General features: G+C 38.6%; 1 protein-coding gene across 1 annotated transcript; it reads right to left on the bottom strand.

Annotated features, from left to right (window-relative positions):
* Positions 1 to 4980: 4980 nt before the first annotated feature.
* Positions 4981 to 6102, bottom strand: LOC120287269 (putative disease resistance protein RGA3). Its single transcript, XM_039300015.1, has one exon. It carries the CDS (start codon positions 6100 to 6102, stop codon positions 4981 to 4983), a length of 1122 nt encoding a protein of 373 aa, XP_039155949.1.
* Between the last annotated feature and the right edge of the window lie 10610 nt (positions 6103 to 16712).

Below are 16712 nucleotides of genomic sequence, written 5' to 3'. Positions count from 1 at the left end.
CAAAATATCGCGCGATTATGGGGTCCTGAGAGCCTCTTGGGGGAGGTGATCCACGGATTGCGCAAGTTCTTCGAGCAGGAGACAAATGCCCAAAAAAAAAAAAAATTTCAAAGAAGGTCATATAGAACAGCAACATGGGACTTCATAATTTTCCTTTTTTGGCCGAAGAGATTTCGTAATTCAGTCGCTGCTGATTGGAGGAATATCATTTTTTGCCTCGTGACTTTCCGATGCGTGTTTTTCACCTTTCAAAAAGGGAAAACTCGAGAAAGTTCACAAAGTGAATTGATAAAAAACATTTCGCAAAAAAAATCGCAGGAGTTCATACAAGTGCAAAGTAAATGGTTTTCACTGTATGATGATAGCAAGCGTACGAAACTTGAGTTATCACTTACTTTTCCATTGAGTCAGCCAGAATACATGTTGAACACTAATGAAATGAAAGTGCCCAGTTACTTCATTCAACCAGCGAAGGCAATTGCTACCGCTGAATCTGTACAAAGTTTATCACCTAAATTCCACTACCTGTCATAGCATATAATCTTGCATCTAGTCTCAACCAACGATACGAATCAGTAAGACGATCCTCAATGACTGATCATTTTCATCGATGGGAACCTTGGAGGTGGTCGTTCCATTCTTTTTGGTTGGAAAAAAAAGGATGTTCCTTGACAGTTGACTTTATTCGCGTTCTAGCGGTAGCAATAGCAAACTTTTGCACCTAAGTTGACAAAATATCAACACCCTTTGTCGTATTCTCTAGGAATCCGTCCAACCATACTTTTACAGCAGCTCTAGTTCAGTTTTCTAATGCATCGCAACATCTCTGGCAGAGAAATGCTGGAGTACCCAAAGCATGTGATGAGACTGGGCTCTCGTCTGTTTGAGCACTTATCAGAAGCCCAGGCCTCCACCATACTTTTACAACAGCTCTAGTTTAGTTTTCTAATGCATTGCAACATCTCGAGAGGATGGCCCTGCCATATGAAACAACGCAAAGGCAAGTCCCCATCCTAACACGACTTTTCAACGCATGGACTCCAGAAAGAAAGCGAGAAGAGTTTTTCCTCTAATCAGTAACCAGAACCAGATCTTTTCGTAGTTCAGTTTCTCAAGTCCAAGGCATATGATTGTTAAATTAGCTGCTCATAAAGCTCAGCACCTTAGTTATAAAAGGGTCCAAAATTTAAATGATTTATAAAAACTATTGCAACCCTTGGCATCAATCAAGGTTGTCCAAGATTCACCAAGTTGTTGTCTATTTCACTCAGATGAACATTGAGATTTATATATGCTTACTAGATCATATGGACCCAGATCGTAGATAATAGTTATGTTTACCTGAGAAGTCCAGAAACACTCCTAAAGTGATGACAAAGAGAGGGCTCCAAACCAAAGATTCCTCTACATATAGATTTCTGTAACTGCGAAGAAGTCAAGGGCTAAGACAACATCGAATCGTCCAGTCATCTATCATTGTTCAACTCTGTCCTAACAGATTTTGTTTTCATAAATTGCAAAACTGTGTGTACTAGCCGCCCAATCCCCCAAAGAATCAGCCATTATCAAACAGCATTGTAATTTTCTCAGCTAGGGGTAGCTCATAAGCTATGACTTTTTCCTTCCATTTTTTATGAATCTCACAATTCTAAAGTCAAGCGGAACCTCACAATGGATGTCATTGTTCTCTGCACTTCTCTTTCAATCGATCAATCAGCTATAAAGAAGATGCTCATATCATGCATTGACACTGTACCGTCTCCATAACACTCAATTCATAATCCAAATGTCTCCATAACATTCGATTCATAATCCAAACTCATCACACATTCACAGTGAAAATTGAACTGCAGTAGAGAGAGAGAGAGAGAGAGAGAGAGAGAGAGAGAGAGAGAGAGAGAGAGGAACAAAGCCTACCATCGATTTGGCCTCCGACTCCGGCGAGCAGAAAGCTACGACAGAGCGGGCGACGACTCGAAAGCCGGCGTCAAAGGCCTCGTCGACGTCGCGATCACCGAAATCCCTAGAATTTCGTCATCCGACTGCAGGAGACATCCGAAGGTAGGCAGCTCCGAATAAAGCGGCGGATCCGAGAATCTCAGCTTCAGGCGGCAGTGATGGAGGAGATGAAGGAGGGGAGGGGAGGGGAGTGAGGAGGTTGTACGAGCAAGACGAGGAGGCAAAGGAGGCATTTGTTCTACACGCGCGACATGACGACGGAAGATGGTGGCGAGCTGGAGCGGGAGTGGAGAGACGCTATCCTTCTTTTTCATAAATATTTGCATTGCGACCTGCGAACGTACAGTGTAGAGGAGAGAAATGAGTTAAATAATGAAGAAGGTAAAAGAGTTGAAAAAGGAACACTGTTGATAGGTGATGTAAGTCTTTTCTCGTACCTCTACTGTGCTAATCGTTCCGATTCATCCCCTCCCGTACACTGACCGGAACGTGCGTATCTATTAGGCACCTCTTCCAGACCCGGACAATTAATGATTCTCAGTTCCTTCAACCGTGTGAGGTTGCGCGTCTCGAATTGTAAATGCTCTAAACTTTCACAATCAAATATTACAAGCTTTTCAAGTAAAGAGAAATTTTCAATCCATTTTGGCAAACTTGTCAGAGTCATACACTGAAAAACCTCGAGAGATTGCAAATTTGTGGCATGTTGAATCCACTCAGGCAATGTCACCAAATTCCAATGGTATAAGATTTTAAGAACACAAAGTTTCTTAAGGAATTGACATCGGGTGCTTTGCTCGTCTTCTTGGCACGATAAATCAAGTCCTACACTTCCCCAAATGCCAAGTTCCTGGAGCGAGGAAAGGTGCCGCATGCCACCAAAGAGATCCCTTAGGTTGCACGTCCTGAGTTCCAATTTCTCGAGTACATAGATACGGTGAAGGTCCTTGACAGGAGAGAGATCCCATGGGCAGTAACTATGGATTTGCATGGACTCGAGATTACTGGCAAATTGAAATAGTCTCTCAAGTATCGAGAGCCCTAGACCCGTACCATGAAGATGTAGATGCTTTAATTTAGACAAAGGGTTGAATGTGGATCTCACCGCTTGCCTAGTCAACCAATCTTCCAAGATTTCAATGTCATCTATCTTCAAGTATTCCACCTGGGGGAACGGTGGCACGAAGTTCAAGGCGGGACAATGCTGTATTATCATGGATCGAAGTTTTGGAAGGATGACCGTGTTGGAAATTACTCTAGAGAAAGCACACTGTTTGTTGCAATCAGAACATCAATGTAAAGAAGACGATAATAGCTATATAATATTCTTATTTTTATGTAAACTTACAACTCTTGGAAAAGAATGAAATAAGATATAACATAAAATTGGAGGTGAGGTACGGATAACCGAATCTCCTTAAGGCGATTAGTTCCTGCCAAAGGTGCTCCGCAGATTCACGAACTATGCCTCCCAAGATACAACACCTCTAACCTGTTTGGATTAGCACTATACAAACAGGACTCATCGAACCGTTCAATTGAACCAAAGACACTCGGGAAAAACAGAAGAGTAGAAAGGACATCAAAGCTCTTTTTGGAATCGAATCGAGAAAACCAAAAAACCCATGAAGCTCTATGTTCCTATCTATATATAGAGATTTTTAGTTCATGTACTAAAGAGATACATGAATTAAATAGACGCGTGTATCCACGAGATTCATGAATAAAGAGATACGTGAATCCAAGAGATTCACGTATCCAAAGATACATGAATTCAAGAGATTCATGAACTCAATAAATACATGAACTAAACGATACATGAATCTAAGAAATTCATGAATTCAATAGATACGTGAACATAAAAGTATAGAAAATTCATGAATTCAAAAAGAGATACGTGAACAGAAAAAACGTATCTTAATTTATTGGCTTCCGTTGATCCATTAACCATAATTATAACCATAATTACAACAACCGTGAATTGTCTGACTGATGCTTTTGAAATGCCATCATCACTTTTAGCTTACTGCATTTGAAGAGGGTCAAACTCTCGAGAGATGGGAAGAAGGGCCGTGTAGTACTAGATTGCAGTTGAAGAGGGTCAAACTCCAATGACGTCAAGGACATGAGACTCAAAGTCCTCAGAGAAGAGAGTTCACTGAGCGGGGATAGGTGGCAATCGAAAGATATCTAAGATTGACCAATTTCTTCAAATCAGATTTGGGCAATGTTTTAAGTTTCGCACATCCAGAGAGTTTAAGAGTCTGCAAGTTCAGCAAATCCGTGATTGAATTTGGCAAACTCTTGATGGAGAGATTCGCAAAAACTTCAAGAAATCTTAAGTGTTTCAACTGACTAACCAACGAAAGAGGGATGCAAAAAATTACATGTTTCAATCCCAACGTTCGGCAATGCCTGAACTTGGAGAAAATCTGATGACATTTATTTAGGGACAACTTTATTCCTTCCAAAATGAGAAATGTTCGTAGATTAGTCGCTTTTAGTAGAGAAGTCACTTCCTGCAGCAATAAGGGCGATTGTAAATAAAAAACTGCATGTCGAGTATCTTCATCAATATTGTCTCTGCCTTTGTTAAGATTGACCATCTTGCACTCATTTCCGGCGACTTTCAAGGCAAAATCGTGCATCAGATCATGCATCTTGAACATTTCCACCTTACTAGTGTAAGGATCAACCTTCTCAACTTCAAGAAATGACCCACATAGTAGGTTTGAGACATAATCATCCCCGATCTCTTCTAGCTCTTCATTCTCATCCAATGACTCGATAAAACCTTGTGCTATCCACAACTGTATCATTGTTTGTTTATTGAAGACATAATCTTTTGGAAACAATGCACAATATGCAAAACAATGTTTTAGCTGTGGCTGAAGATGATTGTAGCTGACTTTGAGAACTTCCATTATTCCAAGGTTCAATGTATCGAGTTTTGAGAATTCACTCTCTTTGAAATGGAGCCACTCATTACCTTTTTGGCATACAAAAGGTTGCCTATAGTTTTCATGGCAAGGGGAACACCCCGCATTTTTTAACTATATGTCGACCAATCTCCTCCAGTTCCTGGTTTAATGATTCTTCCCCATCTCCGAAAGCCATTTTCTTGAATAACTTCCACGACTCACCATTACCTAAGATACCTAGAGAATGGATAACTGATTTTGTACCTGTAGCCTTCACCACTGACTCATTGCGCGTGGTTACAAGTATCTTGCTCCCCGGTAGACCACCCCTTAGCAAACCTTCGAGCTCCGACCATTTCCTGTGATCTTCATTCCTCAAGTCATCCAAAACAAGCAAGTATTTCTTCCCGTCTAGTACCTTACCAAGAAGTATCTGCAATTGGGTCTTAGACTCCTTCTCAATGTCTTGCAGATCTATCATCTTAGGATCCACTTCATCTCGGGCAGATTTTAGTAATTCTTTGATGAGAAAATCCTCATCAAAGACATTGGATACACACACCCACATCTTAAGCTTGAAGTAGTTTCTCACTTCGACATTGTTGTACGCCAGCCGAGCAAGCGAGGTTTTTCCAAGTCCTCCCATACCGAGTATGGAAACAACCAAAATGGAGGAATCGAGCAGATATTTGATGATCTGCCTCTCATCACTTTGTCTACCAATTATTTCTTCCTTCCACGCAAAAGAGCCAGTTGTCCATTTCCTCACAATAGCAACAGTTGCCTCACTCCGATGCTCCTCTAAACGGAACTCCTTATCTTTTGCAATCCAATCCAGTTTCTTCCTAATTTCTTGAATCCTTTTAGCCACTTTGTAGGGCTGTGCTAGCTTATTTGATTTGGAAAAGAGAGAGCGTACCGCTGTTGACATCTTGTTTCCGGGAGTGACCTTCCGCCTCAGATCCTCAGTTGCGACATCGTCCAGCAAGTCCTGTGCGTCGTACAACACTTCCTTCAGCCTCGCGAGCCAGAGCTTGACCTGCTCGCTGTCCCATTGTTTCTTCTCGGCATCCAAAAGCACGGTTTGGATGGTCTTGACGGTGTACTTGAGACGTTGGAGATCATCCCTCGCACCTCGTGCAAGTTGGATTTTCGAAAATATGTTGGAACAGGCGAGTTTCAGTATGTCGTTGGTGAGGATGAAGAGCACTGCTTCCGCCATTTCCAAAAGGCAAAAGCAGGGGTTGAGGAGTGCTTAAGAGGAGGTTGCAGGGTTGATGCTTTCGTTGGGTAACAATGGTTTGGTGGTGCCTCGTGGTCTACTTCATGCACGAACATATATAGCAAGGCCAACGGCATCTCATTATAAAATTCAGTCGACCAGCGGGAACGGAATTGAGCAATACGAAGACAAGCGCGTGCAAATGTTGGGTGGTGTGCGAAAGACGTGTGGGGTCCACAAACCAAAAGCCTATGGGTCAATAAAGCAGGTCGCCCCTGCATTGTTTAGAGAAAATTTTCTCGTTTTGTTTTTTTCGTTTCCGTTTGAACATGAAAATAAAAATGCCTTTGGTCTCGTATTGAGAGCAGTTTCCGAACGAAAACTCAAATCCACTCAAATAATGAAAACCTGTAATAGATTTCTTGTGTAGAAATGAAAATTCTTATCCAAAGAGTGAAAAAATAAGATATTTAACAATTAAAATATTCTCAATCTTTTTATTTCTCTAATAATTTTATATTACACCTTGTAGTCTTTTTTATTAAAAAAATTAAAATATCTAGTACTCTCTACAAATATCAATTCATATAGATACTTTTTTCAGAGAAAAGTTTGAACAGTCTTATATCCGTTTATCAAGATATATGAGTATCATTATTTCGACCAATGAGAAAAAAAACTCCATAATCACCTTCATATGTAAAAAAAAACATTTTAAACTCAGGTATAGGAGACTTATTGAAATGATTAATTCCAGGATCATCCATGTTTTGTGACAATAAGACCAACGGAATAATTTAGTGGATGATATCAAATGTTAATTCTAAATGTTTCGATCAATCATATTAGTAAAAAGGGATAATTACTAAATTACATTTGTCTTTTACACATGGAAATTCATGATCATGTAGACATATTCTCACACAATCTGTTGTTGAGTCTATAGGGAACTAAAGAAGCCAGCTATGGTTTCTATCCATTAGAAATTGATGGAGCAAACCGAATCTCTCAAATGTTTTTTAATGCAATTTTTAATTCTTGAGTGAATAAAATAAAAGTTTGAGAACTTGAATATGTAAATAGCACAAGGACTCCTACTGTTACTATCTTGTTAATTGTAGGTTTCAAGCTACAAAACCACGTAACATGATTAGATGTAAACAAGTCAAAGTATTGGAGATTTGATCGTAAACTACTTATTAGCCCGATCCTTGTATTTCAAAATGGACGACATAGGCGAGGGTTAGTGTCCCTTCATTTAGGAAAAAGTCTTAAGTACTCACTCTTTTGAAAAAAAAAAAAGATAAAAAAATGAGAGTCACTCTTAGAATATGTCTCGAATTTGAGTCCAATAAACAAAACTTGACTTGAAATTATTTGTTATGTGTGGAGGTCCAAATATTCCATGTCGGATAAGGATTTCCAGATTTATCTTGATATCAAATTTGATATGAAAAGATATTGGCCAACCAAATATGGAAGTGAAGTAAATCGGTTCAAGAAATAATAATAAAGAAGGAAAGTTCAACTTGGACATGGACTTGGACCGAGTCTGAACATGGATTTCCTATTCCATGTTGTAGTCGGCCTCTGCAGGTTTTATATGTATGTATGTACTGATTGAGGGAGCTTTCCTGTGCCGTTGTCCATGCTGTTTTTCAGTGAGTGCCCTGGGCGCAATTTGTGCGTGACGTGCATAGGTGCTGGGTACTTGGCAACAGATTTGTGCGGTGAAACTTATTTGTGAAGTACATCTAAGAAGTATTAATGTTAAGCTAATTAAATCTTGTGAGTTTAAGATTTGTTTAATTCTTTTGTGAGAAATTGTGGGAGAAAAATATAGTATGAGTTATTTGGATATAATTGGATCATAGGAAACATTACAAGTATTTAAGTGACTTGGCGTGGTTATAATTTGGGTTAATAACCTGAAAAACCCTAAACTGGTACACCTGTGACAAATTTACCATAAACTATTTTTTTAACCACCAAAAATCATAAAGTAGTATACCTTTGACAAATTTACCCTAAATTGGTATACTTGTGACAAATTTACCCTATGTTAGTTTTTTTAAAATTTATTAAGTTAAATGACACGTGATAGTTAAGTGGTATACCAATTTGGGATTTTACGCTTCATTTGTCACAGTTTACAATTTTTGTGATTTTTTTGTGGTATTAATTCAATTTAGCGGATAGTATATTTGTCACAAATTTATCAGTTTGGGGTTTTTTATGGTTGAATAAATTAGTTTAGGGTAAATTTGTCATAAATGTACTAGTTTAGAATTTTTTATGGTCAATTGGGGTAAATTTATCATAAGGTGTATCAGTTTGGAGTTTTTTATGATAAAAAAAAATAATTTAAGGTAAATTTGTCACATGTATACCAGTTTGGATTTTTCAGGGTATTAATCTTTATAATTTTCATGTATTGTTTGATTTATAATGAAATTTATAACTACCCTTCTTATAGATGTGAATCGTGATATTCAATTAATTTTTTTTTATCATGTCTATTTTATAATACCATTGTTTTTTTTTTTTTTTTTTTCACAACAAAGACTGTTCCCAAATAAATTCTTCAATGTCATGTCTGTTTTGCGCTACTCAATTATAGCAAGTCAGATGTCCTCAGCTTGTCGAGAAAATATTGGGTGGTCCGGGACCGCCACGTCAGCGTGGTCCCGGACCACTCATATGGCGCCACATATGAGGGGAGGGGACAAAAGAGAGAAAGAGGAGAGAGAGCGTCAGAGAAGTGGGCCCCGGTTTTCGTCCTTTGTCTGCGCTCCCCATACACGTGGCGCCGTGTGAGTGGTCCGGGACCACGCTGACGTGGCGGTCCCGGACCACCCAATATTTTTCCCAGTTGTCTGTCTTCTTCTGTCATGTGCATTGATAGGCTTCTGCTGTGGACGTTGATTGAAGTGAACTCCCAACCACTTTGGGACTGCCGTCGAGGTCTTTCATTCCACTCCCACTAGCCATAATCCTCCCATGAACATAGCAAAAAATGAGGCTAAAGGTTTCGACTTTCGTGCATCCGGAATCACTGAGGACCGTTACTCTAGTTTTTTCATGTAATTTTGATTATGATTTCCTCCGCTAATTTGACTAATGTTTCCTTCTTCATTTTTTTTTTCTCAGACATGTAACGTTGATGTAGCATCACACAACCACCATACTAGAAAACAGGGAAACATAGCATGCCTCTATTCAGGAATTGTTTTGTGTCTTTGAGATGCCGTTTTTAAAAAAGGCACATATTTTGAGAAAAAAAATGCAATGCCTGCCTCTTACCCTATAATTATTCACCGAGAAAAAGACATAGTCATCGATATGTTTTGCATTCTTTTATCAAGAAACCAACAGAGCTTCTCACACAAACATCTCTCAACTCTCCGTCAGGCAGGAAAGGAAAGTAGTCATATCCAACTCAATACAGAGTCTTAGACAAAATTCAAGCACCTATCTGCATAAAATTAAAAAAACAATTAATATCAACAATTCAAACATCTATATGCTCCTTTCAAAGAATAATTACCTTCACTCATTTCATTCATGGAAAAAATAACTAACCCTTTTATTTTTAGAGTAAATCTCAATCTATTATCTAATCCTTTTTATATATGCATTTAATTTCGTGAGCACGTAAGGAGACAAAAAAAAAAAAACAGAAGAAGTAAGATTACGGGATTCTGGCGAAAGAAAAAAGTGGAAAACAGAAAATAAGATTACAGCAATGGTAGCGTTTGAATGACCAATAAAATCAGCGGTAGGAAGAATGCAACCCGAACCCTCTCAAGCAACAACTTTTGTCTAAATAAACTTCCGTAAAAATTTGATTCTCCGGTTGCACCTAGAGGGTGAGCAAAAGAACCGGACGGGATTGCAAAACCACCTGAATTAGTCCGGTTTATGGTTATAAAAGTAGAACCACCCATCCAGATTGGTATATATAATTTTCGTTTTGAGGGGGCTGTAGTTTAGTGATTCGGCTGTGGAGACTTGGGCTCGAATCCCAGAACCCAAATTTCTTTTTCTATTTTGAATATTTTATCCAAAGAATAAAAGAAATAAGAGAATACTAAGATTTAACAATTTAAACATTCTCAATAAGATTCTCTAAAAAGATTGATATTCCACCTATCTTAGTCTTTTTTCTTTTAATTTTTCAAAATATCGAGCACTCTCTACATATATCAATTCATACAAATGCCTTTTTGAAGTAAATTCTAAACTGTTTTATATACATACGTCAAGATATTTAAGATCCTTATTTTGATCGACAAGAAAATAACTCTATAATCGCCTTTATATGTAAGCGTGTAAAATTTAGAGTTGGGATACTTCTCGAAATAACAATTTCGGGATCATCCGTGTTTGATGACAATGAAACCAAAAAGATAATTTAATGATGATATCACATGTTAATTCTAAATGTTTCCATAACTCATATTAGTAGAAAACGATAATTATTAAATTACGTTTCTCTTTTATGCACGAGAATTCATGATCATGTAAACGTACATACTCACGCAATCTGTTGGCATGTCTAAAGGGAACGAAATAAGCCGGATGTGGTTTCTGTCCATTAGAAATTGATGGGGCAAACCGAATCTCTCACATGCTTGTTAATGCAATTTTCAATTCTTAGACGAATGAAATAAACGTTTGAGAAATCAAATACATGAGTAGCACAAGAACTCCTATCATCTCTATCTTGCTAATTGTAAGTTTCAAACTACAAAATCACGTGACGTGATTAGATTAACTGCACAAATTATATAATTAACACAAAAATATTCGTTAAAGTGTTGTTCATTTGATCGTAAGCTACTAACTACTTAGGGCACGTTTGGTAACATTTATGTTTAAAAATTATTCCGGGAAACGGAAATAGAAAAAGTGTTTCTATTCTAAACAATTTTGAATAAAAAACGTGTTTGATAAACTTGTTCCGGGAATAAAAAATGAACAGAAACATGTTTGGTAAATTTGTATAATTTTTTTTTATTTCTTTTAATTTTTTAATATTTTTATTTTCTTTTTTCTTTTTTCTTTCTTATTTTTCTTATTTTTTTTTTTTTTTTTTTTTCATTTTTTTTCATTTTGACCTTCTTTTGGGCCGGCGGCCTTGCCTTGGCATGGCGAGCTCGGCCTCGCCTTGACCGGTGGCCGGCGACGCCGAGCCTCGCCGGTCGTTGGGCGAGCTCGGCCTGCCGGATCCGGGAGATCGAGCTCGCCCAGCCCGGCGCGAGGTCGCCTCGCCTTGGCCGGGCGAGCTTGAGCTCGCCCGGCCCCGAGCCTCGCCGAGGGCCGGCGATGCTTCGGCGAGGTCGCCGGCTATGTAGCACGGACACTCTCCGGAAGCCGTGTCGTGTCCGATACTCCGACACGCTCCGACATGTCCCGACACGCTCCGACACGTGGTCGACACGCCCGACACGGGCAATTTTAAAAATTTCTAATACTTGAGGGGTCAAAATATAAATATACACAAAAAGAAGTAATAAAAGAAGTAATAAAATTGCGCACGGGGTCAATTTTTTTTTTTTTTTTTTAGTTTCGTTTTTTTAGAATTGATTTATTTTTTTAAAAAGTCTTTTACTATGAAAGAAGTAATAAAAAAATCCTATATAGGATAAATAAATAAATTTAAAATATCATTTCAGTATTTTTCTTTAAACAATGTTTTTTCCTCTAAGGTGTATTATTGTCAAATTAAAATAATGAATGATATTATTTAATATTTTTCGTGTAAATTAATTATATGCTATTATTATTATTATTATTATTATTATTATTATTATTATTATTATTATTATTATTATTATTATTATTATTATTATTATTATTATTTATGTCGGCGATCGAAATTCGAAATGCGTCGGCGACCCTCAACGGCCGGTCGCCATAAGTCATCGCCATGGCGGGCGTGGCCTCGGCGGCAATGGCCGGGCCGCCCGGCCAAAGAAAAAGAAAGAAAAAGAAGAAGAAAAGAAAAAGAAAAAAAGAGAAGTGTTTCTAAATTTTGTTCTAGAAATAAGAAACAACTTTTTTTTGTTTATTGTTTCTATTCCAGATGTGTTTTTAGGAAAAAAAAATAGTTTTGGAACAAAAACGCAAACAAATGCGTTTCTGTTTCTTTTTTGTTTCCAGGAACGAAAAAACAAAAAAATTGTTTAGAAACAGAAAAAAGAAACGAAAACAAACGCAGCCTTACTAGTCCGATCGTTATATTTCAAAACGGACAACACAAACGCAAGTTGCTCCCCCTTCATTTAGGAAAAAAAAGAATTCAAATGCCTATGCGGTGTTGAGTACTTACTCTTTCAAAAGAAAAACAAAAGATAAAAACAAAAGGAGAAATAGGGGTGACTGTTCTAATTTATTTTCTTCAAAATCATGTCTGCTGTACCCTACGCTATTATAGATAGTCATATGTCCTCTACTTCTCCGTCTTCTTCTGTCACGTGCATTAATAGCCTTCCGCTTTGGAGGCTGATTGAAGTGGACTCCTAACAACTTTGTACCCGAGGTGAGCAAAAGAACCGGACGGGATTGGAACCGCTTGAATTGGTCTAGTTTGTGATTACAAGCGTGAACCACCCATCAATACTAAATTGATAGATAGGGGTGACTGTTCTCATTTATTTTCTTCAACATCATGTCTGCTGTACCCTACGCTATTTTAGATAGCCAGATGTCCTCTACTTCTCCGTCTTCTTCTGTCATGTGCATTAATAGCCTTCTGCTACGGATATTAAGTATTATTTCACCCACTCATGGGCAGCGCAAGTAGTGTGAGTACTCTCCCCATCGCTGAGGTGAAGAGTTCGAACCCTCTCATTGCATTTCATGACTTACGTGGGGGTTCTAGGGGTAGATTACTAGGCCAGCCCTTCGAGATTTTACGTTTAAATAGTGACTTACGACGACGTCCGACGGTACTATCGGTCATCGGATGGCGGTGTGACCCCGATTAGTGTAAGCGAAAGAGAATCTTCAGTGGTTCTTTGATTAACAAAAAAAAGAGAGTATTATTTCAGGTTTTAATATATAATCATTCTAAAAATTTATTTTGGACATTGACTTTGTAACTGTTACAAAACTTTAAAATAACCGTTAAGTCTGAAACCGTTTCAGAACATTAATTTGTTCATTGATTTTGAACTCACTTTAAATTATTAATACGACAATTAATTTTTGTTTAGAAATGAAACTTACCATAGCTTTCTTGTGTAAAAATGAAAATTCTTATCCAAAGAATAAAAGAAATAAGAGAATACTAAGATTTAACAATATAAACATTCTCAATACTAAGAATAATAACTACTGGGGTTTACTCTAATGGCCATCCTTCCAATTTGGAAGGGGAGAGGTGGGGGTTCGAATCCTACCTTCTTAAGGGGTTGGGGTGAGGACAAATTAGTTTTAGGAGTGGGTTTCGACTCCCACGCCTTGTAAAGAGACAGGGCAAAATTCAGAAAGTGAGAGTTAAAATAGGACCGACCAAAAAAAAAAAAAACATTCACAATAAAATTCTCTAAAAAAATTGATATTCCACCTATCTTAGTCTTTTTTTTTTTTTTTTTTTTTTTTTGCAAGGCAAAAGTCTGAGAGTAAGAGTTAGAATAGGAGTAGAGTAAGATCGACCACAAAAAAAAAAAAAAAACATTCTCAATAAGATTCTCTAAAAAAAATTGATATTCCACCTATCTTAGTCTTTTTTTTTTTTTTTTTTTTTTTTTTTTTTTTTTTGCAAGGCAAAAAATCGAGTGAGAGTTAAAATAGGAATAGAGTAGGACCGACCACAAAAAAAAATATTCAATAAGATTCTCTAAAAAAATTAATATTCCACCTATCTTAGTCCTTTTTTTTTTATAAAATTTTTCAAAATATCTAGCACTCTCTACAAATATCAATTCATACAAATGCCTTTTCGAAGTAAACTCTAAACTGTTTTATATACATATGTCAAGATATTTGAGATCCTTATTTTGATGGATGAGAAAATAACTTTATAATCGCCTTCATATGTAAGAATGCGTGTAAAATTTAGAGTTGGGAGACTTCTCGAAATAATAATTTCAGGATCATCCGTATTGGATGACAATAAAACCAAAAAGATAATTTAATGATGATATCACATGTTAATTCTAAATGTTTCCATAACTCATATTAGTAGAAAATGATAATTGTTAAATTAAGTTTCTCTTTTACACATGGGAATTCATGATCATCTAAACGTACATACTCGCGCAATCAGTGGGCATGTCTATAGGGAATGAAATAAGCCGGATGTGGTTTCTGTCCATTAGAAATTGATGGGGCAAATTGAATCTCTCACATGCTTGTTAATGCAATTTTCAATTCTTAGACGAATGAAATAAAAGTTTGAGAACTCAAATACATGAGTAGCACAAGAACTCCCATCATCACTATCTTGCTAATTGTAAGTTTCAAGCTACAAAAACAAGTAACGTGATTAGATTAACTGCACAAATTATATAATTGACACGAAAATATTCGTTGAAGTGTTGGAGATTTGATCGTAAGCTACTTACTACTTACTAGTCCAATCCTTATATTTCAAAACGGACTACGCAAACTTGAGTTGCTCCCCCTTCATTTAGGAAAAAAAAATTCAAATGCCTATGCCGTGTTGAGTACTTACTCTTTCAAAAGAAAAACAAAAGATAAAAAGAAAAGGAGAAATAGGGGTGACTGTTCTCATTTATTTTCTTCAAAATCATGTCTGCTGTACCCTACGCTATTATAGATAGTTAGATGTCCTCTGCTTCTTCGTCTTCTTCCGTCATGTGCATTAAGGGTGTGTTTGGATGGGCATTTAGAAAGCCCATCCAGCCCCCAAAGCCCCTTCAGCCAAAGAGAGGGTGTTTGGCAACCCCCCAAGGAGCTTTCAAATGAAAGTGGAGTCCTTGGAAATGCTGAAAATATTTTTCTTTCCTAAACTACCCTCATTGATTTTTCATATTTCCATTATTGTCCCCGTATTTATATTTTTTTAAATGAAAAAGGAGCAGCCTTCGCTGGACCGGCAAAGGGCGACGGCCGCCGGCGAGCTAGATCTGGCGTCGGCGGCCGTCGGCTGAGGTCGCCTGACCTCGGGCGACCTCCGGCGAGGGTCGCGCGACCTAGCCGAGGGTCGCCGGAGGTCACCTAACCTCGGGCGACCCTCGGCGAGGGTCGCCGAACTAGGGGCCGCGCGACCACAGGTCGCCCGAGGTCGGGCGACCTCCGGCGACCCTCGGCGAGGGTCGCTCGACCCGGGGCCGCGCGACCACAGGTCGCCCGAGGTCGGGCGACCTCGGCCCGACGGCCGCCGGCGCGGATATGGCTCGCCGGCGGCGCGACCTTCGCCGGCCGGCGAAGGGTTTAGCTGATTTTTCAAAAAAAAAAAAAGAAAAGAAAAGAAAAAAAGAAAAATATATATACACATTATACCCATCAAAAGCTCATTGCAAATGTTCTTCTTACCAAACACACATTCAACACAAAGTTCATTTGCAAAATTTTTTTACCAAACACTATTGCATTTTTCCCAAGTAGCTTTGGGCTTTCAGCATTTGCAATGGGCTTTAAGTCCATCGTGGGTGGTTCCCGGTTCCAATGTGGGAACCAGTCCACCTGTAATCAATCACCGCTAGTTGTAGCTGCTCAGAGCAGTTATTTGAGAGAGGGAGATAGAAGCGAGCATTTTGTATAAAAATCCGGTTCTTCTGTTGTAGTCATTTTTAATGTAATTGGAATAGGTTGGCTTTTGCTAGGAACCTCTATCATTAAAAAGAAGGTTGACGTGCCAATTATCGAACAATAGAAATTAGTCTAATTTCATGTAATACAATATGAGCTAAATTATCATTGTCTCATTTGAATGCTTGACGTTAAGGTAGCGCATGAGAACACTACATTTCTCATGGTTTTTGTTCTTTTGTTCCCCCGGAACAAAAAAAGAATGAAACCTATTTGATAACGTCACATTGTTTTTTTGTTCCCGGAATAAAAACTTAGCCCGGAATGGTTTGAGAACAGAAACAAGAAGCAAAAAAAAGTTACTTCTTGTTCCCGGGAACAAAAATAAGAAGCGATTTCTCTCCTCACGGCCCTTCTATTTTTACGAACTCTTTTTTCTCCCTTCTCAAATCACGACCCTTCTCTTTTTTACGAACCCTAACTTCTCTTTCTCCCTTCGTCCGCTTGCCTCTCTTCGATCTCATCACCTCCAATCGCCTCTCTTCAATCCCATCGCCGCCGGTCTCGTGGCCTCCAGTCCCGTAGCCTCCGGTCGACTCTCTCTGGTCTTGTGCTCATAGTTGGTCACCTCTCTCCAATTCGGTCGCTGCCTCTCTTCGGTTCGTCGTCTCCGGTCGCAGTTCTCTTTCGCCTCCAGTTGGGTCGCCTTTGTCCGAGCCGGTTGCCTCCAGTCCCGTTGGCTCCACCTCTCTTGGCCTCCGGTTGGGTCGCCTCCCTCCGATCGCGCCACCTGCAATCTCTTCGCTTCGGTTTGGTTGCTTTGGTCGCGTCGCCTCGTGGTTATCTTGCCATAAATCAGGTTTGTTGCTTTTATTTTTTCTCAATTT

The sequence above is a fragment of the Eucalyptus grandis genome, chromosome 8 (genome assembly GCF_016545825.1).
Source record: "Eucalyptus grandis isolate ANBG69807.140 chromosome 8, ASM1654582v1, whole genome shotgun sequence".
Classification (NCBI taxonomy): domain Eukaryota; kingdom Viridiplantae; phylum Streptophyta; class Magnoliopsida; order Myrtales; family Myrtaceae; genus Eucalyptus; species Eucalyptus grandis.
Note: the sequence above shows the minus strand (reverse complement) of the source record. Positions and strands in the feature narration are given on the sequence as shown.

Excerpts from the sequence above, each read along its gene's own strand:
- LOC120287269 (XM_039300015.1), bottom strand. The coding sequence starts at position 6,102 with ATGGCGGAAGCAGTGCTCTTCATCCTCACCAACGACATACTGAAACTC.